Source organism: Mus musculus, chromosome 11 (assembly GCF_000001635.26).
Source record: "Mus musculus strain C57BL/6J chromosome 11, GRCm38.p6 C57BL/6J".
Classification (NCBI taxonomy): Eukaryota; Metazoa; Chordata; class Mammalia; order Rodentia; family Muridae; genus Mus; species Mus musculus.
The window spans coordinates 109,492,602-109,518,599 of NC_000077.6; the positions used below are offsets into that span (position 1 = coordinate 109,492,602).

A 25,998-nucleotide genomic window follows, 5' to 3' on the forward strand; every position below is an offset into this window, starting at 1 on the left:
AAGGACTAGTGTCGTAAGAATCATGGGGGAGCAGGGGACAATGGGGGAGCAGGGCACAGTGGTACAGGCCTGTGAGTCTAGCACACAGGAGTCTTAGACAGGAGGAAGGTCAAGAGTTAAGGCTAGCCTGGGCTACATAGACTCCCACTACCACCTCCAAACCCCAAACCCAATGAAAAAGGAGGCTACGGAAGTAGTAATTATAAGGACAGAGAAAGAGATCAGAGGGATATGTCAACCAAAGAGGACTGCTCTCAGCCACAGGAAGTTTGGAGAGTGATAGAGAGAATAAATTCTCCCTCAGCTTCCAGAAGAAACCAACCGTGCCGAGACCTTCATTTAAAATCTCTGGCCTCCTGCACTGCTGCTTCAAGCCACGCAGTTGTAATTTGTTGCATTAGCAACAGAAACACACACACACACACACACAGAGATAGAGAGAGAGAGAGAGGCCCTTCCTAGCTCTGGGCTTCGAGACCTTCATTTAAAATCTCTGGCCTCCTGCACTGCTGCTTCAAGCCACGTAGTTGTAATTTGTTGCATTAGCAACAGAAACACACACACACACACACACACACACACACACACACACACACACAGAGAGAGAGAGAGAGAGAGAGAGAGAGAGAGAGAGAGAGAGAGGCCCTTCCTAGCTCTGGGCTTCAGAGATAAAAGTAACTTGCCTTCCCACTCCTGGCACAAGCACAAGGCTTCCTGTGTAACAAGCAATTACTATTCGCTCATCAATAGATGGGCCTTAGAGCCAGGCATCGTGGTGCTCACCTGTACTCTCCGCTTGCTAGAAGCTGAGTCAGGAAGACTGCAAGCTTAAGGCCATCTTATCTAAAAAACTATAGGGTGTGTGGGAGCTGGCTGCAATAGTTTTTAAAATGTCATTTTTTTTTTTTTGTTACTGTTTTTGTCCTGGAACATGTTCTGGAGTCCAGACTGGCCTTGAACTCACAGGCTATTGTCTGCCTCTACCTCCCAGTACTGAGATTAAAGACATGCAAGCACCACCATGCTTGCCGTCCATCTTGAGTTTTATATGTTGAATTCCCACCCTCCGGGGAGACATTTTCTCCAGACAGATCTCCCCACATACCTGGCTTCTAAATTTTTGAGAGCTTCTACTTGAGTATTCCAATGGGTTCTCCAAGAGACATCTGGATCATTATTTAAGCTGAGAGTGGGGAGGCCCAGTCACCTCTTTTCCAAGATGCTCCACTAATGCCCTACTCTGGGCAAGCCCAGTCTGGTGGTGACTCCTTTATTCTGCTCATCTGAATCTGTGACAATGGTCATGTGGATGGCGCTCCACCATGAGGTGAGCGGCTTTCCATTCTGTGTGCTGACTACGTGAAAGGCAGCCTCCCATCTAAGCAACGGCTGACTCTGGCTACATTCCTTAAATGTTGTCTACCTTTTTTATTCTTTTATTTCTTGATTTTTAAAACATATTTATTTATTTATTTATTTATTTAATGTATGTGAGTACACTGTCACTGTCTTCAGACACACCAGAAGAGGGCATTGGATTCCATTAAAGATGGTTGTGAGCCACCATGTGGTTGTTGGGAATTGAACTCAGGACCTCTGGAAGAGCAGTCAGAGCTCTCAACTGCTGAGCCATCTCTCCAGCCCCTATTGCTTGATTTTTAAAAAACATGAGGCAGGCGCTTGCACTAAGGTGGGGTTCTCAACCTGTGAATCTCATCCCCTGCAGGGGCCACATAATCGGTATTTCACATATTCTCTATTTACATTTTGTTTCATAGTAGCGGCAAAATTACAGTTATGAAGTAACAACGAAATCATCTTATGGTTGGGGGGGTCACTGCAAAGTGGGGAGCTGTATTAAAGGGTCGAAGCATTAGGAAGGTTGAGAACCACTCTAGTAAAGCAAGCATGTGGATGGAGGTCAGAAGACAACCTGTAAGGAGTTGGTTCTCTCCGTTCACCATATGGATGCTGGGATTAAACTCACGTAGTCAGGTTTGTCGGCAAGCACTTACCAAGCCCTCCGACTGGCACTGGTTTTTGTTGTTGTTGTTTGTTTGTTTTGAGATTAGGTCTTTCGCTGGTTTGGAACTCACCAAATAGGCTTCCCTCGTTGACCAGGGACCCACTCGCTTCCTCTAAGTCATCACCTTCACACCTGAAATTTTTCTTTTAAATGCAGGTGCTGAAGATTGACCTCAGATCCTCATACTTGCAAGGCTCACATTTCACTGACTGGGCCATTGGCACAGCCCACCCACAGGTGTTTTACGGGAGAGAAAGAGAATGACCGTGACTGAGCGAGGTGCTCATAGCCAGCCCAGCCCACACATCGCCCTTCCAGCTTGCCAGGCTGACTCTGAGGAAGCTGAAAACCTGTTGTGCGAATGCTTACTCAAGCACATCGATTAGCAGAGTGCTCACTTTGCACCTTGCTCTTACTTCCTGCGTCTCTCTTGCCCCCGGTTTAGTTCTGGGTCAAGTCAATGCCACTGCTGCCAGCGGTTTTGGGCGGTTAGCTTAGCCAGGCATCAAAGATCAATAGTCACTACTCAAAGGTCAGAGGCTCTCAGGGACTTGAGAAGTGTTTCTAAAAAGGGCCTCAGTGAGTAATGAATTGAGCTGTCAATTCAAGCCAAAGACCTGGCTTAATTTCTGTTCTCAGATTTGACCACATTTCCTGTCACCTCAACAGTCTCTCTCCCTTGGCCCTCTCCTGCCTCCTCTCCTCCCTCTCCCTCCTCTCCTCTCTCTTCTCCCTCCCCCTCTCCTGCTATCCTAAAGGAGCATGGCAGCCAGGCTGAACTCTTGCTGTCTGGTAGGAAGAGAAAGCCTTCCACCCCCAACCGCGTGACCCCTCCACAGGCTGACACACGTGTAGGGACGGCAGGACCCTCACTGAGAGAAATCTCCATTTTCCTCTGACCTTCGCCATTGACTTCAAGACGTTTGCTGCGGTAGCTTCCATTCTGTCTCCCTGTGAGCTTGCAGCGTTGTGGGACCAGCAGCTTTCTATCTTTGCTCTTGAGTAAATAGGTCAGTCGGACATAAAAGTCACGTCACGAGCACACGTCAGCCCGGACAAGAGGAAAGATAACAAGAAGGACCGCGTGTAAGCTTTTTCCTCTTGGCTCTGTTTAATAGATGGGGGCATGGAGAGACACAGTGACCTAGATGGTAATGAATCTTTGATGGAAAAAAGAGGAAAAGGGAACTGAAATATTAACCAATGGGGCCTTGGTGTCGGCCTGCTTAACCAAGCACGAGATCAAAGAGGCCCATTCAATTGTCACGATGAGTTGTTCCTTAAGACTTAGGAGAGCAGTCACTCCACAATAAATCTCTAAGAGTGAGGACGCCAGTTCTCACCTTATAGAGACAGTTTCCTAATGGCCAATAAAGATAAGAAAAACCTTTTGAAATGGGGGAGGGGGTGCGTGTGTACCCAGAACAGAAACCACTGCCCATCCCCCTCTCTGGGGTGCATTCAGGATGAGCCGGATGTAACAGAGTTGGCAGCTTAAAGCTAGCACAGTCTTCCGTGTTGGTCCCCAAGAGGAAGGAGGAAGGACCTGTGCTGGGCTTCTCGCCTTCTGCTTGGTAACCTTAGAGGGGCACTGGGGTTCTAGGAAGACAGGCGCTTTGGTAAAAAAGAGCTAGGGAGGCAGAAATTTGTTATAGCTACTTTCTGGTTAGGTGATGAAACATCTAACAAACCACAAGGGAAGATGAGTTTACCTTGGCACACAGTCTGAGGGCATAGTCCACTGTGTCAGGGAGTCTGAGGCCGCCGGCCACGGGCAGGAAGCAGAGAGAGCAGAGTGGGCTTGCTCAGCCCCGTTCCCTTTTACTCAGTCCCGGAACCCCAGGCTATGGAATGTCGCCGCCCACACTTGAAGATGGTTCTTCCCACCATCAGCTAACCTAATTTTTAAAAAAATCCCTCGCAAGCAAGCTGAGGGTTCTGTTCCCATGGTGATGCTAAATCCTGCTAAGGTGACAGTCAAGATGAATTGTCATAGGCCCCAATGTTGAGACCTTAAAGGCGAGTCTTAGCCAGACAAAGGAGGGAAATGGTACTTCGAGATCAGCAGATGGATAGAGTATTCTAGAATACTGGGAATGGTTCAAAATGTTAGCAGGGAGGGCAAAGGGACATGTTGGGGGGCCCCTTCCAGGGGACAGTGTCATCCAGGGTGTTGCTGATGGAGAACCATGTGAGGTCTAGGAGGCACTGAGCTGTCCCAGCATGCCTTGTGATTGTGCATGCACATATATGCTCACAGTGGGAATGTGGAAAAAGGAGGTTCGCCCAGGACTGGACTCGTCTCCAGGAATCTTATTTGGAAACAAACAAACAAACAGAACTAGATGGTGAATTAATGAGTGGGGCAAGGGATGAACAGTGAACCACAGTCACCACCTTTCCCCACTTTTTGCTTGTTGTGGACAGTAGGTCTGTGTATCCTTTAACTGGGTGGTTTGATGTAACAGTGTTCTTAGGAAAGGCTCTGTCATCTCCCCATTTAAGAGAAGGTGGTGTGGAGGGCGAACCAAACTGTCACTCTCTTTAGCTAAGTATTCTCTGTGGTTAGTACCTCCCAACCCTGTCCCCTTGACACACAAAACCACAACAGATGATCTTAAGAACCTATTTCCTCCTCAGCCTTTAAATTATGAATGGAACAAAGGTAGTTTTTATTCCTGTCACATAGCCATTTAGACAGTTGCCATTGAGAGCCAGTCAAGTCATCTATTCTAAATTCTTTGTAAATGAAGGTTGGGCACGCTTGCAGCCTGCAGTGTGATGTCTCTCTGTGGCACTTTCCAGCGCTCTTTCTCTAATTCTAATACACATAATTTATGCAAGGGCAAGTTGCTTGGCTACTTCCTAGCTGTGTCTTAATTTGTACTGATTTTCTTGCTAGCAGCCTGCTGTAATGTCTGGCCTCCCATTTCCAGCTTTGCTTTACAATGTATCCGCAGACTTTAATGAGAACCCCTGTTGGCGAACTGGCCTGAGCCTGCCCAGATAGACTTGGAGAAGAACAACCACAGCAAAAGAAAGCGTCCCAAATAACAAGGCTGGGTTAATGCTTATTCATTAGTCCCCAGCAAATGGGCATGGTGGCCTTGGAGGGATGGGGTGGGAAGGTAGCACACGGGCCGTGTCTTAAAGCTGTGCGTTTTAGGGAAGTGGAGAGATGGGTACTGGCCAGGCTTTCCTAGGCGTTTGTGTTTTCTCTTCTGAAGATTTTTTTTTCATGTGCCAGATGTTGTTGGAGGAGCCTCACTGCACCAAGGTGGTGCCTCTGGGGCCAGAGTTGCCATCAGATATCCCTTCTGTCTAGAACCCACAGTCTGTAAAGGAGCTCAAAGCTACATCTTGCTGGGGATACATGTGTGCTCTGGTGCTCTACAAGAAGGTGACATTAATATGTCCACAGAGACGTCTCGCTCGGGACAGAAGTTACGGATGAGCAAGCTGGAATAACAATTAATCAAGATATTTCCTTCCCCGGCCCACTTTATTACCTCTGGCTGATATAATAAACACATACAGGGTGTGGCTTAGGCAATCATTTCTCTCTGTGATGGAGCCTGAAAACGCACATGACTTCTTTGGAGGAGTGCTTCCTGGTGCACACACTGGAAGAGTGCCGTGTGTGTGTTTTCTGTTCTCCCGCACTGCAGCAGAGCTGTCCACCTTCTCAGTGAGCCACCAGGTTCCCGTCCTCCATTACTGACACTACAGTTCAAGTCTCCATAGCTGTACTGTGGCCCAACCCAGCTCAGCCAGCGCACGAACAAAAAATACAGGCTCGGCTCAAGGACTTCGCCTGGGGAGAGGGGCTGTTTCAGCTTGCCCATTCTCTCTCAAGTGCCTCCATGAGACAGGAAATGTGGCTTTTCCTCTCCCGAGGCTACATCCTTCTGTGTTGAGAAGCACGGGAGAAAGGAGTTATTTCCCGTTCTGATTCAGAAAGTGCCAGAATTAGCTTTGTTGTGTTGTATTCTATAACAAGGTATCATTCTCTAGTCTAAGCTCACCTGGAACTTACCATGTAGCCCAGGCTGGCCTTGAATTTACAGCATTCCTCTTGCTTCAGTGCCCCAACAGTGTTAACCACCACATTTGGCCTCTGGGTTGGATTCTGAATAATCCTGTTTGGGTCCTGGGCTCAACAAGGTCAGCGGAGGTCATGCTGCTCGATTGGTTCAGGGAAGGTCCTGAGGCCACAGTGTGTCTACGAGTGTGTGCCTCTGTGTGTGTGTGTGCATGTGTGTGTGTGGCGGGGGGTAGACACCAGCAGATCCAGGAGTCACATGGAGGGTAGGAGATTCTTAGGGCCTTGGTACAGATGTTGACAAAGGAGTGCACACTCCAGCTCCTAGAGTCACAGGCTCCTAGAGTCAAAGCCAAGGCTAGCCCTCCAGGGTTCAAGGCTAGCCTTCGGGGGTTGAAGCAAAGACTGTGAGAACGATAGGTTTGTGTGGGTACCTGGGACTCTGAAAGGGCAAGGCAAGGGACGAGCTGAGTTATTCTTCCAATCTTCCTTCCTGTTAAGATGTATACTTCAGCTTTTCAAGTTTTCATAGTGTATGTATTGTATGCTGAACATATTTCCCCTCGTAGCCCCGTTTTGCTTCCCTGGGCCTGTTTGTCCCCTTAAACTAACTCTTTCTTTCTTTAATATCTGATATAATAACCGAGAAAACAAACAAACATAATGCTTGTCTTTCTGTGATTGGCTGAATTTGCTTAGTGTGGTTATTTCTAGGTGTGTCCGTTTTCCTGCAAACAACACTTTATTCTTCTTTCTGACTGAAGAAAAAAGTTACATTGTGAATGTATGTGTGTATATATGTATGTATATATGTGTGTGTGTATATATATATGTGTGTGTATACATATATATGTGTGTGTGTATATATATATGTGTATATATATATGTGTGTGTGTATATATGTGTGTGTATATATATATATATATATGTGTGTGTATACATATATATGTGTGTGTGTGTGTGTGTGTGTGTGTGTTGTGTCATCCTTGTCTGTGCCAGTCTTGTTGGATACCTAGGTCAAATCTACAACTGGGTTATTGTGAAAACTGTTTAGCATGCTTCACAAATTTGCATGTCATCCTTGCAGCAGCAGGAGGCCATGCTAATCTTCCCTGTATTGCTTGACTTTAGTATGTGTGCTGCTGAAATGAGCATTCTCCTGTGGTCCAGGCTTGCCTTGAACTCACTGTGCTGTAGCCAAGGATGTCCTTAAATCTCTCACCCTCCTCCTGCCTTCACCCCACATGCGGCAGGCATGCTCCATCACACCCAGTCTGCATGCTTTGTGTGGTGCTGGATGTCAGACTCAGGGCTTCGTGCACATCAGGCAAGTGCTCTGCCCCTGAGCTCTGTCCCCAGCCCATTTTGTCTTTTTAAGACAAGGTCTCACTGGGTGGCATGCCTTTAGTCTCAGCACTTGGGAGGCAGAGACAGGCATATCTCTTGAGTCTGAGGACAGGTGGTCTACAGAGCAAGTTTCCAGGACAGCCCCCTCACCCCCAGCTGAAGACAAGGTCTCATTGTTGCATTGTTGGGTCTTGAACTTCCATTCTCCATAGTCTTCCAAGCAGTGTAGACCGCAGGCCTGTGCCACTCACCCTGGTAGCTGCTTGTCCCTTTAATGCTTTTGAGTAGCCGGAAACCCTAGAAATTGGCCATCCTGCAGGCTGGATGATCAAGGTGTTTTGAGCATGCTCCTTCAAAAGTGTTGGCAGGATTCCTCAGTTTCTTCCGGCTTCTGCTGGCTTCAGGCCACCTGGACTGATGGTGACCTCACAGGAATCTGTCTCCCTTTTCATGTGACATCCTCCCTCTGTACGTGTCTGGCTCTTTGCACACTGTCTTCTCTCTTGCCTCTCTTTGAACACGGACATCAGTTAAACTAGGCAAGGACCCACTCTACTCCAGGATGATTCTGCAGAAACTAGAGACACACACAGAGGTCCATTTGGGGATGCTGGGGTTTGAACTTCAGGAGATCTTTTTACAGTGGTGTGGATAGGGCTGCATACGTGCGTCTGCAAACGGACAGAGTTCAACCTCAGGTGTGAGTATTCAGGAGCTGTCCATTTTATTTTATTGATTGAAAAAATTATTTATTAAGCCAGCTGTGATAGGGGTTGTGGGTGTAGGTGTGTGCCTTTAATCCCAGCATGCAGAAGGCAGAGGCAGGAGGATCTCTGTGATGTTTGAGGTGCCTGGTCTACAGAGTGAGTTCTGGGACAGCAAGGGCTATACAGAGAAACCCTGTCTCAAAAAAAAAAAAAAAAAAAAAACAAAAAACAAAAAACAAAAAACAAATACCCGGGAAGTGGTGGCACACGCCTTTAATCCCAGCACTTGGGAGGCAGAGGCAGGTGGATTTCTGAGTTTGAGGCCAGCCTGGTCTACAGAGTGAGTTCCAGGACAGCCAGAGCTATACAGAGAAACCCTGTCTCAAAAACAAAACAAAACAAAACAACAACAACAAACAAAGAAATAGAATAAAATAAAATAAAAATAAAAACGCTCTCATGCCTGTGTCAGAGGACAATCTGTGTGAGTTATTTATGTCGTGTACATCTCAGCTCATAGTCAGGTTGCTAAGTGTGGCAGGCTTTAGCTGCTCAGCCCTCTTGCTGGCCCCAAATTAATTAATTAGTTAATTAATTTCTTACTTAAAAGATGACATTTATTTTACTATTTATTATTGGCTAGTCTTCCCCTAACCAGAATGTCCCAATTTACGTATTTATTTATTTTGTGCCAGGGTCTTTCATGAGGAGCTGGGGTTCTCTTTGACTAAACTTGGCTGGACTGGCTGGCCATACCCAGAGGTCCTCCTGTTTTTTCCCCTGCAGGGCTGGGATGGCTTTTTATGTGGGTTCTGGGGACCAGACTCAGGCCTCATACTTTCATGGCAGGATCGGCACTGACTGAGCTGTCCCCCCAGCCCCCAGTCTGTCTTTGCTGAGGGACATAACTAACTTGTGTCAGTCAGCAAGGGCTCAGGATTCTGAAACGGTAGGTTGAGGCAGAGCGCAGTGGGCTCTGATGAATGAGCAGAAGTTAGACACTGAAGAGGTGGGGACCAGAGGTAGGATGTCTGGTCAGCATGCTGAAATGGAGCAGAGCGTGGAGTTCAGGAGTGCTGCCCTGTGGATTCTCGATGTCAGCACTGAGAGGAAGAGTCAAGAAGTCACGTACAAGGCTGGAGAGAGAGAGAGCTTAAAGGCACTTACTGAGAAAGTTGATTACTGAAGTTTAATCTCTGGAACTCACGAAAAAGTGGAAAGAAAAATAAAAAGTGTGCACTCGGTGGCACACACCTTTATTCCCAGTGCTTGGGTGACAGAGGCAGAGGCAGAGGCAGAGGCAGGGGCATCTCTGAGTTCAAGGCCAGCCTGGTCTACATCGTGAGTCAAGGAGGAGGAGGAAGAGGAAGAAGGAGGAGGAAGGAGGGGGAAGGAGAATGGAGGAGAAGGGAAAAAGAAAGAGAGAGGAGGGGAAGGAGGAGAGAGGAAGGGGAAGGAGGAAGAAGAAGGGGGAAGGAAGAGGAAGGAGGGAGAAGGAAGGAAGGAGAGGGAGGAGGGGGGAGGAAGAGGAGGAGGAGGAGAAGAAAATGGTAACCAACTCCACAAATTGTCCTCTGACCACCCCACCCCCCTCCAGCACCAACACGAGTTTTTAAAGTGATGCAATAGGTCAGGAGTGGTGGGTGGTGTAGTCCACACCTTTAATCCCAGCACTTGAGAGGCAGAGGCAGGCATCTCTCTGAGTCTGAGGGCAGTCTCATCTACATTGTGAGTTCTAGGCCAGCCAGAGCTACACAGAGAGACCATCTCCAAGCAAAGGATCTGTATACTTGAAGCTCAGGCCTCAGTTTCTAGTTGGTTGACTGAAGTAGGTGGACTTGGGGGTTTGAGATGAGGGCAGCATGGCTTCTCTGTGCCCAGCTTGTGGCAGAAACACAAGTCCTGGTGCAGGCTCACCAGCAGCTAAGTCACAGTTGTTCCTGGAATGTCACTTGCTCATATGTGAGGAGATCCCTACGGGTATCTAACTGCTCAGAGATAAGAATGAAAACCTGGTGCAGAGTGAGTCAGACTTCAGGGAGTCTAACAACAAGCTGCAAATTCCCAGAGTAATTTGGAAAAAAAGTTGTCTGGTGTGACACAATTCCTGTTGCACAAGGAAGGGTAGTTACACTGAAACTCAGTTTCTTCCAAGAAGATGGATTCTAGAGCTATGCTACCTTTACTAGCTTAGGTGCCTTAGAGTCTAGTCTGTTCTCAGTTATACAGATAGCTTAGAGGTCGTTCAGACCATTAGCCACCTCTGATCCTGGTTGTGGGAGATTTATAAGGCCTGGCCTGACAGATAACACAGATTACCTGGCTATTAGCCGCTTCTGGCTCTCAGCTGTCTGGATGGAAGAACGGGTTTTTCATCTTTTCCATAGGAAAGACAATCCTATGCGCTTCACATACTTGATTTCCCTGGAGATCTTGGGGTACAAGGACCTCCATGCTATGCTGCCAGCATTCATTCCTGCCCTGTTCACTTCTGCATCCTCTCCCTTACCCCGTTCTGGAATGATCTCTGTCTCCATGTTTGACCAAGGCTGTCGACCGACGACAACATGAGGTTTGCAAGCCCACCCTGTGCCCGGTGCTCTGCTGACTGTGTTATGTCCTTCATCTCTTCGGATCTTTCATGTAACCGAGTGAGGGGGATCCAACCCCACTCATCTTCCAGAAGAAGAGGGACTTTTAGAGCAGGTTCCCCATTGAGCCTCCTCTTGGCAAGGGCTCCTGATTTGCATCCATGCTTCTCAGTGCTTTTAGCTTCAGCCTCTGGTCTCACCTTCAGCAGACAAGTCTGTGGGGGCATCTTCTTGATTAACAGTTGATATGAGAGGGCCTGTCATTCTCCTGTCAGTGCTGTCCCTGGGCAGTTGTCAGGCTCAGCTAGTCTGCCGGAGAGAGCCAGTAAGCAGTGTCCCTCTGTAGTTTCTGCTTCAGTTTCTGCCTCTAGGTTTCTGCCTTGGATTTCTTTTCTTTTTACAAAGTATTAATTAATTAATTATATGTAAGTACACTGTAGCTGTCTTCAGACACTCTAGAAGAGGGAGTCAGATGTTGTTACAGATGGTTGTGAGCCACCATGTGGTTGCTGGGATTTGAACTCAGGACCTTCAGAAGAGCAGTTGGTGCTCTCAACTGCTGAGCCATCTCACCAGCCCCTGCCTTGGATTTCTGCCCTGACATCTGTTGGTAATGGATTGTGACCTGACCTTTTCCTCCCTCAGTTGCCGTATCATTTGGCAATTCGGAAGTAGAATTGTTAGGGCGTGCTAGGGAGAAGGAATCGGGAGAGGGAGGGAGAGATTACGGGTTTTGTTGTTTTGTTTGGAGGCAGGGTCTTGCTATGAAACCCAGTCTTGTCTTAGAACTCAGTCTGCTGCTCGCAGCAGTATTAGAGACCCTCTTGCTGCCATCCTCCACGCTCTGGGTTTCAGGTGTGCTAGGCTTAGGTTATGCTTTGTCGTGAGAGGTGCTGGTGTTTACAGAGCTACCGAATCCTAGAGAGGACTAACAGGTGTTCGAGACACATATCAAAAAGATAATCAGGCATACTTGCAGAGGAGAGCAAAGCAGAACTACCTGGAGCCTCAGGACCCACAGCCATTTCTCTCTGGCTCTGGGAAGCCCAGACTGATGCTTGGAGGCAGCCCTGAATTTGCAGGCGTGTTGTCTAGGCAGGTGCACAGAGGCCTAAACTTAGAAGTCTTGCTGCTATCACGTTGAATGGCTAGTGGGTCCCTGGCTCTTTTCATTTTCCCTTGGGCACTGTGAATTGTGCAGTGGATCCCACTGTGCTGGATATAGAAATGACACTAGCAAGCTCGGGTCATTCCACTCAGAACTACGTATCCAAAACAGAATAGATCCCAGGGTAACGGATGCTTATGACTTAATGTGTATGAAGTGCTTAGGATTGTGCCTAGGGTTATAGGGGGTGTTTTGTAAGCATCTGAGGTGAGGCTTAGAGTAATCGTGAGGACCACTTGCAGTGTGAGCTAGGTGGGTCCTTGTACGTCAGTCTCAAGAGGGAAGGAAGAATGGGTGGTTTGTTTAGAAGAAAACATGCGAGCCATGAATGAAGTTGTTCGGAATGATTAGGACAGCCAATCATAGTCACCTGCCATATCAGCATCCAAGGTTTCGCTCAGGAGTTTGAGCCTTGGGATCCTAATATGTGTGGGCTGCTGGAAGTATTTTGAATAAACCCTGCTTAAAATGTCATCCCGGGCACCTGGATACCCGGGGAAGGAAGAGCACAGGTACATTTTCCTGAGCCCCCAGGAGACTGAGGGGCCAGACAGGATGTACTGGCAGATGGAGCTCTCTCATTATGAGTCCAGGATCTCCCGGAAGATCGGGAGGGAGAGCCTCACCAAGTTTTATGCAAACCTGGCAGTGTGTGTCGGCACAGGCACCGCTCCTGACCTCATTCTGTCTCAGGGAGGCATCATAGGAGGTATCATGTGGCCTGCTGCCAAGAGTGGAGCGTTAGGACTGGAACACGAACGCTTCCTGACCAGCAGGCCTGGGATCTCACAGCACAGTTGTCTGAGGGATCCCGAGGAGATTCCCCTCTTTGCCGTTTTTCCCTTTAATAAAAATGGTTTCAGGCTGGGGGAGATAATAAAGCTGAGCTGACAATGTGTTTGAGTTTTATCTCTAGAACCCATATTTTAAAAAAATCCAAGTATGGTGGTGATCCATATTTGTAATGTAATCCCATGTGTTTGAATGCATGCAGGAGCAGGTAGGTACACATACCAACGCACACAGATACAAACTGGTGGCATGAGCTTGTAATCCCAAAATTCAGGAGGGGTAGACAGGGCAGTGTGATTAGGCCAGCGTGGGCCACATAGAGATTGTCAGGCCACCCTGGGCTATATAGTGAGAACCTGTCTCTCTCTCTCTCTCTTTTTTTTTTCCTTTTCTTTTTTAAAAAAGGAGTCTGATTAGGAATTAACCAGTCTTCTGGGAAGGAGGCCTGGGTCTCTGTAGTGAGAAAGACTTGGTTATAATGTAACAAACCCAGATATGTTATAATGTAGACAAATGCAGAAGGTACTGGCATTGTCCAATCAGAATGTATTTCATACTCCTATTTTGGTTACTCCTATGGTGGCAGTGTGTGTGTATGTGTGTGTGTGTGTGTGTGTCCAAATATTGTAAAGTAAGAGAGCTAGACATCAACTTGCAGTGGAACCGGCATAACCGACTGTCTCAACCTCTCCTCCACATGTACTGGGCTTCAGACAGCAGTCATTTTGTTGTGGCTCAGGACCTGCTTTCCTGGACATCTGTCACTCTCAATGTGTTACTGAAGGTCACTGGGTACAATTCAGCAGGCAGGTAGTCAGGGCAGGGGTCTGGGGACAGCTTCGTTCACAGGGTTGCTGTCTCTATGGTGATGACCTCAGCTGAGGTCACTGGCCGGAACATCTATAGACAGCCTTTCCAGTATGGTGGTCTCATGATATCCCCACTTTCTATATGGTGGCTCACTGAGTGTTTCGAGAGAGAAAGAGCAGAGCCCAGAGATTGGGTAGTATAGCTTCTGTGTTATTAACCTATTGGTCAGAAAAACTACCACTGACCCAAACCAGATTCAAGGGAGGGGACATAGACCCTACCTCCCGAAGGGAGGTGTGTCCAATTGGTGGCTGGCTTCAAACTGTCCTATGTAGAATAGCAGAGAATTAGGGTTCTGTGCTATTGGGAATATGTCAAAAGCTGTGTGATTGCCCGGAGGCTGAGAAGCCAGCTCCATGCAGGATGGCACGCCATTTACTTTTCGTTCTTCTTTAAAAAAAAAAAAAAATCGGACTTACTGGTTTATTTAGACCTACAGTTTCAAAGGGGACAGTTCCATCATAGTTGGGAGGCACGGCGGCAGGAGGGGCTCTGTTGGTGACAGCGGGAACTTGACATTGGACTGTTCACATCCTGGCTGACCGGGAAACATAGGATAGTCTGGAACAAGAGTTGCTGCAACCTTCTGAGGCTCACTCTTAAGATTCTACCTCCAGCAGCCAGGACTAATGTCTAAAGAATAGTTTTCACTCTTCTTAAGGCTCCAATCCTTTAATACAATTTGCCATGCTGTGGTGAACACCCCAACCATAAACTTATTTTCGTTGTTATTTCATAACTGTAATTCTGCTATTGTTATGAATCTTCTGGGTCCCTGGCTTCTGTCACAGCCTATGGGGAACATTCTAGATTCAAACCACAACATGCGAGGTTGCCCTCTTCTTTGCTGATCGTGGTATGACCAAGGCCTTCACTTACACATAAGTAAGTAACTTTGTCAGTGAGGCCTGACATCCAGACCAGTAGAAACCTCAACCCCTCCTGCAAGGATTTCTGGGTATTTTTCTCTCAATCTGTAGGAGTTTATTTATTATTTCTTTCTTTCTTTAAATACAAAAAGCTATTTACATGGCACCAACCGGCCACTGGAAGCTGTTAGAACCAGTGACCGTTCAGTGACATTTAATGCAGGTCCCCTGAGACCACTGCTTCACTCTAAAAGAAAAGCCCTCACCCATCCCCCACTCTGGCAAGCTCCTGGCATCTGCAAGGTTTCTGCACCTCCCTGCATTTACACACTTCAGACAGAAACACACGCATCAGTAGGTGGGATTTCTTGTCCAACTCCTCTTACCCATTACTATTTTTGTGTGTGTGTCTAGTGTTGCAGATTGAATTCAGGATCTTAAGCAGTCACAATGACAACTGTGTTTATTTTTTTATGTGTTGTGGGGCAGAGAGCTGTGCACAGACAGCCTGGTCCTCAGTTGAGCACAGGCCTGGAACCCTGGTGACCCTAAGGGATGTAAGGTGTTCAGCCACACCTCCTGGGGCCCTGGCTCCTGTCACAGCTACAACCGCCCCCAGCCTCCCCTCCACCCCCAACGCAGAGAGGTGTGTGGCCATCAGTCACATAGGCAATGCCCCAAGCTCCTGGTATTCTGTCTGGACTCCACCCCCACAGTTACCTGGCAACAGCCAGGTATGCTCCTCCCCACAGTTACCTGGCAACAGCCAGGATGGTCCAGCCCACTATAAAAGGAGCTGCTTGCCCCCTCCTTACTCTCCTATTCTCTTGTTCCTTTGCTCCCTCTCTCTCTCTGCCTTCCCTTCCCCCTCTCTCCACGTGGCCATAGCTGCCCTCTACTTCTCTACTCGCCTCCTCTCTTTGCCTTTCTACAATAAATGCCTTAAAACCATGGACTGCCTCTTCTCATCGGGACCACCGTGCTGGAGCAATGGAGCAGGTCTTCCCCTAATGAGCTGTGCATCTAACCTCCTGCCAGGAGGCCTCCCTGTGCTCCAGCCACAACCGCCAGCCAAGCCATGCAACCCACCTGCCGAACCAGCAGCCTGAGCTAACCAGACTCTCTCCTCTCCACAGTAACCTGCCAGAGCTCTCCTCCTACCCTTTTCCCTTCGGCCCTGGGCCAGAGTCTGTCCGAAGGTCCCCACCTGTTCTCAGCTTTTCCTCGACATACAGAGGTGTCTGGGATGTCCGAGAGAACCTGTAGTCCCTGGCCTTCGTTTGGTCCAGGGATCCCAGAACCGGCTCTTCCGTGGTGTCCAGGGGCATCTGTGGTGCCAGAGAGTCAGAGACAGACTCTGACAGGTCTTCAGGGACCTCAGATTGTGTGCTCCTCAACCCTGGAGCACCAGCAGCGGCCTGGGGTCTGTGCAATCAAACTCCCTGTGTCTGCCTCACCCAGCGACCCTAACCCCGAGTGGACTCAGGACCCCATTTTTGTCCCACAATATGTTATAGGTGTTTTGCCTTCATGTTATATCTGTGTTACATATATAAGCCTAGTGACTGTAGAGGCCAGAGGAAGACTTCGGGTCCCTGGAAATGGAATTACAGATGGTTGGAAGAGCAGCAAATGCCCTTAGCCTTTGAACCATCTCTCAAGTCATCAAATGTTTATGATTTTAAAGATGCCTGGCTTTATGACTTCTAGCCTTGAGTGTCTTTTTTTTTTTCCCTTAAAAATGAAGGAATTGGGGGCTGGAGAGATGGCTCAGTGGTTAAGAGTGCTGACTGCTCTTCCAAAGGTCCTGAGTTCAAATCCCAGCAACCGTTTACATGGTGGCTCACAACCATCTCTCACGGGACATGATGTCCTCTACTAGTGTGTCTGAAGAAAGCAACAGTGTACTCATATGTATAAAATAAATCATTTTTTAAAATGAAGGAACTAATGGACGGGCGAGATGGCTCAGTGATTAGAGTTGCCTGTCACCAGGCCTGACGACCTGAATTCAACCCTGGAATCTACAAGATGGAAGCCATTCCACGCGTTGTAACATGCCTGTGCTCCATCCTGAATGCAAAAGAAAGAAAGAAAGAAAGGCAATGAGGAAAGGAAAGAGAAACAAGCAAAGGAAGGTGTCCACAGTCTTGGAATGAAGATCTCATCCGGATGTCAAGGTCATTGTGAAGGGCAGGGATGCTGAGTCTTGTTTGCTTTAGCTAGTCAGGTGTCATCTCCATGGGGACGCCTCTGAGGAGTGTGAAAATATTAGAGACTCATAGGTTTTAGCTCACTAGGGGGTCCTGGCAGCCAGAAAGAGGCTGCATAAGTGATGCCCAACTGGAAGTGTTTTGTTTCTTTTCGAGTGTGTGTGTGTGTTTTTGTATGCACATGTGTGTGCATATGTATTTGGGAGCACATAGCCATGCATTGTGTGGTCAATGTTAGATAGCTTCCTCTATAGCTCTACATGTTGGCATTTGATTCAGAGTCTATACTGAACCTGGGCATTGCTCATTTGGCTAGGCTGGCCAATGAGCCCTCAGGACTTCCCTGTCACCTTTCCCCAACACTGGGATCACTGATGACGGCCACCCTGCCCAGCTCTTGTGTGGGTGCTCCAAACACTTTACAAATGGAGTTATCTCCCTAGCTCCCACCTTGAGATGTTTCAATGTTACAATGTTACATTTCACCTTGAGATCTTTCAATGTTACATTTCAGTCTCCACTGTGATCTAGCCACTCATACCAGTCAGTCAGTCTCAGCATCCCTTCCATGCCAGATTGCTGAGGTCTCACAGTTATGACACCATGAAGACTGGAAATGGGTTACATTATCCTTTAAGCTGCCTCTCCCTCCCTGCAGCAGGACCCCACAAAGCCTCTGTCGCAGCTACAGCCATTCTTGACTCAGTTCTCTATAGTTTAAAAATCATAAAATTTATGCATATAAATCTAAAGAGGACCCACCCAAGCATTTTGTTGTTCTGATTGTATCCATAACTCTACCTTTTTCTCTGGACCTTTGAAGGATGAAAACACCATGCCCCTTCATCACAAACAGCAGAGTATCTGACTCTTCAGATAAGAATGTTAGAATTGGAGAGCTGTCTCAAAGGTTAATTAAGAGTACTTGCTATTCTTGCAAAAGACCCAGCTTTGGTTTCCGGCATGCAAATGGTGATTCATAACCTGCGGTACCTCCAGTTTCAGGGCATCTAATGTTGCCTTCTGGTCTCTGTCAGCACTGCACACACATAGTGCACATTCCTACATACATGCAAGCAGAACGCTAATGCACATACAGTAAGTACATCTTTAAAAAAAAAGTTCTTGTGGCTGGTTAGATGGCTCAGCGGGTAAGAGCGCTGACTGCTCTTCCAAAGGTCCTGAGTTCAAATCCCAGCAATCGCATGGTAGCTCACAACCATCTATAATGAGATCTGACACCCTCTTCTGGTATGCCTAAAAGACAACTACAGTGTACTTACATATAATAATAATAATAAATCTTAAAAAAGAAAAGTTCTTCCATGTGCCTATAGTGCCATTATTATACTAAAAATGCCCTACAGTTCCTTAATATTAAAATCCACCTCACATTATGATTTCCTTAGCTGTTCCTCAACCATGCTGTTAAGTCTACTTGAAGCAAGACCACTTCCCATTTCTTTCTGTCTCTGGTTTCCTTTAATGAAGACTGTTGCCTACCCCCAAACCCAGCTTTCTCCCTGGCTCTTTGGAGCAGCTGGACCTCTTGTCTCGAGACACCTGAACACCAGTTTGTTTCAGCATTTCCTTGTGGCATGGTTGACTCTGCTGTCTTCATAGCTGGATTTCCTGTAACCTGGAAATTAGATTCAGAAGGTTGATTAGATTCTGGCAAAGAGCTCTCGCTTTTATACACTTCATATTTCATCCCATTAGGAGGCATAAAAGGTCACAGGCAAATGATTAAGCGACACTAACTCTAATCCCTTTATAAGGGAGCTAATTGCCAATTCTGTCCCATTTATAAATGGCTGTGTGGCAGTGTGACCCCATGTTTGGGAGCTTGCAGACCTGCTGTGCTTTGGGTGTGAGCTAGTTGTTGCTAGGAGTACTCTCCCTTGTCTCCTAGCAGAGGCTGTGGGTCAGCCCAGAGGGTCAGGGCATGTGCCTAATTATTTTCCTTTAATTATGAATTTGTAGGCTCTGGGATGAGTAGTATGTTTTCCAGTACTGAAAATGACTCTCTCTCTTTCTCTCTCTCTCTGTGTGTGTATGTGTGTTGGTCTACTTTTTTAGCTTACTTTATTGGGTTCTATTATCTACCACCCTTCCAACCCTTATTACATACCAATCCCTTCCAAACTAGGTGAGAGAGAAAGAAGATTAGAGGGGAAAGTGGCCATAGACCTCTTTAGACTACTTCTTGCTGATTAAGGGCGTCCAGCTCCTTGGAGCAAGTCCAATCTCCATTGTTAGTGTATCTCTAAGCTGCAATCCAGCAAAACTGCAAACCAGCAATCCAGCAATCCACCAATAGCAAAGACAGCAGCAGGGGTTGAGGGGCAGAGGGAGCAGTAATAGCCACAGGCCTTCTCAGGACTCTCATATTTATACCCTCTCAAGAGTCCCCAGAATTCCGAACTCTCTGCAGCTGGCAAAACCCACACCCCTCCTACAGCACAAGACAAATCATAATCACCTGCTGTGAAGCAGCCTCTTATCCCACACCTGGATTAAAAACAGACTCATATAACATAACTGGGTTTTTAAATGAAACTAAAATTTTCAACTATGTGTGTGTGTGTATGTGTTGTGTGTGTGCGCGCATACAGACACATGAGTGTGCACACATGCACCTGTGTGCACATACATATGTGGAAATCCCACATAGGACATTGTGCATGCAAGGCTGGCACTGTACCAATGAACTATGTCCTCCAGCATATACTTATTCTTCTGATGCTCAGGTTGTCTCAAACATTAGGCATTGCTCCAAAAAGATATGATTCCTTTTCATGTGGGACGGTGTTGAAAAGAAAGACCGAATGCAGGTATATTCATTTTACTTGGGGTGAAGGGAGAAAGCAATGCTTCTTTCTTCCATTTTAGTAGCTAGGAAATATATATAATATTTAATATAAATATTAAATATACAATATTTAATATAAATATTTTAGAGAGAGCGAGAGAGTTTCTCTTCGTAGCCCTGGCTTCCTGGAACTTGCTCTGTAGACCAGGCTGGCCTCAAACTCACAGAGACCCACCTGCCCCACCCCCTCCGCCAAGTGCTAGGATTAAAGGTGTGCCATTCACCACCACACCAGGCCTGGCAATTTTTTTTTTTTTAAGGTATGAACTCACAATGACATTTTCTTTCTTTCTAACTAAACTTTTTTTTCTTGTGGTACTGAGTTGAACTCAGAGCCTCACACATGCTAGGTGATGCTAGTCTACCACTGAGCTATGTCCCAACCCTGTCTTTAACACCTATATTATAGGCTTTCTTAACATCTTATGGCTCTTGTATTTTCTGACGGTGAAACTCTTAGGCTCCCTGTTAGGAACATTAATGTAATTGCTTATTTATATTACTCTCTCCTACACATGAAATTGTCTCAAAAATCCCAGTACTAACTCTTCTGCTAATATTGTAGCCACTGTGTAAAGTTTAAGATTTCCTTACACTGTACATTTTAGCTGTTGTTCTTAGATTTTATTTTCTATCCCATTGGGGTGGACAGGCGGAACACCAAGTACTAATGTTACCTGAAATGATTCTCCCCTCGGGGCGTTCTTATTTAAAACATGTTGTGCACTGAGACTCATTTGCTTCTGTTTTGTTTCCTCTTGTAGAGTCTGCTTTTCCTTTGAAGTTTAACTTTGAATTTTGCTCAGATCTGGCATCTACAATGGTACAGAAATCAATCCTTAGAACAACATATATCCCCAGGGATCTTGGTCCTCTCCTCTAGGCCATTTCTCCTGTCCCTTGTGAGCAACTTTGTGCATTTTATTATTAAGACCCGTTTCGGCTTTCCTTTTGTATCTATCAGTTATGTAACATAAGCAAGGACGGTTTCTTTTGTCTCACAGTTTGAGGTCTCCAGACCATGCTGGCAGAAAGGTGTGATGGAAGGAACATGAGGCATCTGGCCATGTTGTGTTCTCAGGCAGGAATCAGAGCAAGGTGAATTCAGTCATGGACCGCAGCCCATGGGACCGCGCCAGCCATATTAAGGCTGGGTCTTCCTTGCTCATTTAAGCATTCCTGGAAATACGGTCACAGACATACCCAGGGGTTGTCTCCTAAGTGGTTCTAAATGCTACCAAATCGACAATCAAACTGTTTCTCCATGCAATGCCTGCCCTTGTGATTTTTCAGAGTGTCCCTTACAGCGTCATCTTTCAGATTCTAGTCTGGGTCCCTCCACTCCGTGGATCCCGCCCACTCTGTGAATCCCACCCACTCCGTGGGTCCCGCCCACTCTGTGAATCCCACCCACTCCATGGATCCCGCCCACTCTGTGAATCCCACCCACTCCGTGGGTCCCGCCCACTCTGTGGATCCCCTTGCTAAGCTTGGATCCTTAGTGAGTCCTTTCTTCCTGTCAGTTCTAAAAGTCTCTTGTCACCCTCCCCTTATCTCTGTCATGAGTTTGGGGTCTTACACACTCTCATCCATTGTTGCTCTCTAAGCTACTCCACGCTTGGCTTTCTTTAAATTACTTTTCTTTTTATGTTTACTTCTTTTATGTGTAGATTTGCCTGCGTACATGCCTGTACACCTTGTGTGTGCTTGGTACCTTCAGGGTCCAGAAGAGGGGCTCGGATCTTCTGGGACTGGAATTACAGATGGTTGTGAACCACCATGTGGGTGCTGGAAACAGGTTGTATGTTCCTTAAGGGTGGGGCCATGCCTAGTATTTTAAAGAACATGTTTATATTACATTTTATTTATTTTGTGGACATGTTGGGGGTAGTGTCATATGCCTGCTGTACCCCATGTAGAGGTCAGAGGATAACCTGTAGGAACTGGTTCTCTTTTCTACCATGTGCATCCCAGAAATTGAATCCAAGTTACCAGCCTTGGTGGCATGCACCTAGAGCATTCATGGAGCTCTAGAATTCTTTCATACTTCCCCATGGTATCTAAAGTAGGCATGGGAGCTCAATCATACATAATAGAGCCAGGCAGTTCTTGTTGTTAGCAGTGGTTACATTCTGCATGCCCACAGATAGATACTGCAACCTTATTCTGACTGGAAACACAGAGCTACATTCCTGTGAGCCCTGGGATGCAACATTTTTATCAGTCAGTTCATTCATAAACTTGTTTGATGTGTGATTCTCTTTGAAGATACCTTGTTTGTTTAATACATACTTCTGAGTCATTAGCTGTTGCACCCAGCCAGCTGAGCTGTAGCTCATTCCTGCACAGCTCCGGGAACATGCACGTCTTCTTTGAAAAGCACATCACGGCTTTCTTGTGCATGGTGGGGGGGCATTGCACACAGGGAAGTTACCCACAAAAATATCATTAGAAAAGTAAAAGTCATGGTGCCAAATAGAGAGGTCAGAAGACACTAATAGCCTCAGAGCTGAAACAGGTTGGCAGAGTCACTTTGTCTATTTTGCCTGACCTCAATAAGGAATGTATGCATTGAAGCAAGTCTCTCTCTCTCTCTGTTGTATGCATGTATGTGTCATTTGCATGTGTTCATGTGTGTGTGCAGCTGTGTGTGCATATAGAGGCTATAAATTGATGTCTTTCTAGATTGTTCTCTCTGCCTTTTTACAAATGTTTTCCTTGCGTCGATTTTGTGTACTGCTCTTGGCATGCTTATGCCATGCTGTACATGTGGAAGTCAGAGGACAGCTTTGGGGAGCCAGTGTAGGTCTTGAGGACAGAACTCAGATCATCAGACTTGGTGGCAAGGTGGCAAGCACATTTACTTATGGGACTATCAATCTGGCCCTAACTTGTTTTGTTTTTTTTTTGTTTTTTTTTTTTGTTGTTGTTGTGGTTGTTTTTGGTTTTTGGTTTTTCGATACAGGGTTTCTCTGTATAGCCCTGGCTGTCCTGGAACTCACTCTGTAGACCAGGCTGGCCTCGAACTCAGAAATCTGCCTGCCTCTGCCTCCCAAGTGCTAGGATTAAAGGCATGCACCACCACTGCCCGGCTCCTAAATTGTTTTTTAAAACAGAGTCTCTCACCAAACCTGGAGTTCCCTTCTTCAGAAAGACTAGAAGGCTGGCCATTGGCCTCAGGGCATTTTCCCATTTCTACTTCCCCGGCACTATGATTATAGACATGTGTTGTGTTGTTACATGTTGTATGCATGTATTGTGTTGTTTTGTGTTGTATGCATGTGTTGTGTTATTATGTGCTATATGCATGTGTTGTTACCCTGGGTACATGGGTGCTGGGAATTTGAGTTCATGCTCATGCATCAAGCAGTTTACAGAATAAGTTTTCATCCCAGCCCTGTTACTCATATTTTCTTAGATGAATTTTTTGTTTTATTTTTCAGAGTTAATTCTTCCCCCGCCCTCCTAGTATAAAAACCTTTACGTGGTAGCCACAGCTGGAGCCCAGGTTCTCTGAGTGGAGACTCTGATGTGGGTTTCACCTGATGGTCAGTGAATTCCTGTTAAGGAGACTTGGTAAATGCAGTCTCTTTCCAGAGGTAGCTGTGGGTCTTGGAGATGGTATCAAAGGTAACCTTGGCAAAGTTGCCCAGGGTGGCAGTGCAGCCCCTGGCTGATGTGTAGCAGTCATCCATACCATCTGTTGTCATCAGTAGCTTCTTGGGCACAGGAGTAGAGACACACATACACATAATTACAAATAAAAAATTCTTCTTCTTCTTCTTCTTCTTCTTCTTCTTCTTCTTCTTCTTCTTCTTCTTCTTCTTCTTCTCCTTCTCCTTCTCCTTCTCCTTCTCCTTCTCCTTCTCCTTCTCCTTCTCCTTCTCCTTCTCCTTCTCCTTCTCCTCCTCCTCCTCCTCCTCCTCCTCCTCCTTCTCCTCCTTCTCCTCCTTCTCCTCCTCCTCCTCCTCCTCCTTCTTCTTCTTCTTCTTCTTCTTCTTCTTCTTCTTCTTCTTCTTCTTCTTCTTCTTCTTCTTCTTCTTCTTCTTCTTTTCTTCTTCTTCTTCTTCTTCTTCTTCTTCTCTTCTTCTTCTTCTTCTTCTTCTTCTTCTTCTTCTTCTTCTTCTTCTTCTCCTCCTCCTCCTCCTCCTCCTCCTCCTCCTCCTCCTCCTCCTCCTCCTCCTCCTCCTCCTCCTTCTTCTTCTTCTTCTTCTTCTTCTTCTTTTCTTCTTCTTCTTCAGGAAAACACCCCTAGCGCCTCTGGGGGCAGGGATGAGAGGCACCAGCACAGAGGCACAGTGGCCTGTCACTCTGCGTGGAGCTTGCTAATCTTGTTTCCCCAATAGCCTCTCTGCATAGGGACGATGATGGCCGAAATGATAGGATGGTCCCTTGTATGGCAGTGGCTACCTCCTTGGAGCACCTGACGCCAAGACCAACATGACCATCCTTTCTTTAGGGATTCTCCCAGGAAAAAGTCAATAATCTCAGATTCATAATGGGCAGGGAGATTTCCTCCAGGGATTATGGCCTCATAAGCCTAGGCCCCAGGTCCTCAAGACCTTCCCACTACACCTTGTCATCTGCCATTTGCTGTTTCCTGAAGAAGAAGCAACTATTTTTTTTTATTTTTAATTATGTGTGTGTGTATGTACGTGGGAGTATTCACACACGAGGACAATTGTCCATGGAAGCCTGAGGAGGGCGTTGACCCCCACCCCACTCCGGGATTGGAGTTACAGCCTGCATACCATGGGTGCTGGGAATGGGACTCTCTGGTCCTCTGAACGAGCAGTCTGTACTTTTAATCATGAAGTTGTCTCTCCTTCATGTCTGTTTCTATCCATGGATGATTCTAAACCAGCTCAAATATTGATTTGGGGGGCAGAGGTTCACAAGCTCAAAGAAGTGAGTGACTTTGACATCCAGAATTTGTAAGTACAGAAGATAGACCCTGTCAATCTGAGTTAACCTCAGACTTTTTTTTTTTTTTCTCCCCGGGCTTCATGTTCCTTGAGCACCATGGGTGATTTTTAAAGCTTTTCTCAGGACTGCCTTTCTAGTTCCTGAGTGAGTCCCCATTGCTTTTCGGTTGGCTTCCTGTAGCTGGCCAGGTCCTGATCGAGTTACCCTTTCCTTACAGGTTTGTAGACTTCCACGCAGCTGCTTCTACCTGCTCCCCATCCCGAGCCTCCCTGCTCACTGGCCGGCTGGGTCTACGGAACGGAGTCACGCACAACTTCGCAGTCACCTCTGTAGGGGGGCTTCCAGTCAACGAGACCACCTTGGCAGAGGTGCTGCGACAGGAGGGTTACGTCACTGCCATGATAGGTAACGTGCCCTGGGGAGCTGCTTCAAGGTCTCAGCGTCTCTCAATGGCTCCTGCCTCTTCTGCTCACATCTGTGGTTTTTGTCGGTTTCTTGCCGGGTGTGGTAGGGATGCTCTCAGATAGCTTTAAGTCACTGGAAAGACCTGACTCTGGCCCCGGAAACACGCATAGTTCTTTTGTCCCATGATAATAAGCTTTGTGGTAAGTGATTGCATCCATTGGGTCAGATCATCCCAAAGATACCTTGGGGAGTTTTCCAGACTCTCTTCAGCTAGGGTGAGCATGCTGGCTTTTGTTCTTGCTCCTGTGGCTGCCATGGCTCATCTTCGGGGTCCTCCGTTATAATTAGGTTCGAGGAGGGAGAAGAGAGAGTAGGTAGCAGGTTCATGGACCCACCCACTCCCATCAAGAAACTGAATCTTTTGTTTAAGGTAAGTATTCTTTCGTCCCAAGAACTGGGCTTAAATCTTACTGTCCAGAGATGGGTGGTCTGGCTCCTGGGTTGCAAAGAAGGCTGGGAAACTTGAGACAGAGTTATCATCATTGACATGGCCCTGGGCGTGGTCATCTTGAACAAACTGACAGTCTAGGCTAGGAGTGCCTCAGGGATGGAACACCTACCTAGAATGCACAGCGTACTGGGTGCCATCTCTATAGACAAGCAGACCAGCCCTGCCCCACCCCACCATAAATGAGGGCCTGGCTATAGGATAGGAAGACAGCAGTTGATTCCCTATTGCCCAACTGATTCTTTTCCTCTCTCCCTCCCTCCCTCCCTTCCTCCCTCCCTCCCTTGCTTCCTTCCTCCATTTTTTTAAAGAGTCTCACATGTTTCAAGATGGCTCAAACTCATTCTAGATCCTCCTGCCTCTGCCTCCTGAAGGCTGGAATTTTAGGCATGTGCCACCATGCCCCGTTTTCCGTGGTCCTGAGCACAGAACCCAGGACTTCGTGGGTGCTAGGCAAGCACTCTACCAACTGCATCCCTAACCTTCTTTGTTTTTGAAACACTGTCTTACTACGTAGCCCAGGCTAGCCCCTAACATACAGTCCTGTTTGCAGCCTTCGAGTGCTGGGATTCCAGGCTTCTCTTGCTTGTATATATATTTTTTTAAGACACCTCTTACTCAGCGCACGTTAGGATGCATTTGTTTACACAGCATCATTATTC

General features: G+C 46.9%; 1 protein-coding gene and 1 non-coding gene across 11 annotated transcripts in view; one reads left to right on the plus strand and one right to left on the minus strand.

The window, feature by feature from the left end:
- Positions 1-25,998, plus strand: part of Arsg (arylsulfatase G) — a 99,998-nt gene that overhangs the window by 19,269 nt on the left and 54,731 nt on the right. For 8 of the 10 annotated variants that reach the window (XM_006534349.4, XM_006534348.2, NM_028710.3 and 5 more), the window contains one exon: positions 24,641-24,828. In XM_006534349.4, coding sequence (XP_006534412.1) covers positions 24,641-24,828 — 188 coding nt within the window. Of the gene's footprint in view, positions 1-2,182; positions 3,113-24,640; positions 24,829-25,998 lie in introns of those variants that run through there. The other 2 variants (XM_030246381.1, NM_001361977.1) reach the window with 2 other exon arrangements.
- Gm22378 lies at positions 7,113-7,223 on the minus strand. Its single transcript, XR_003949896.1, has one exon. It is a non-coding gene; the product is annotated as a U6 spliceosomal RNA (small nuclear RNA).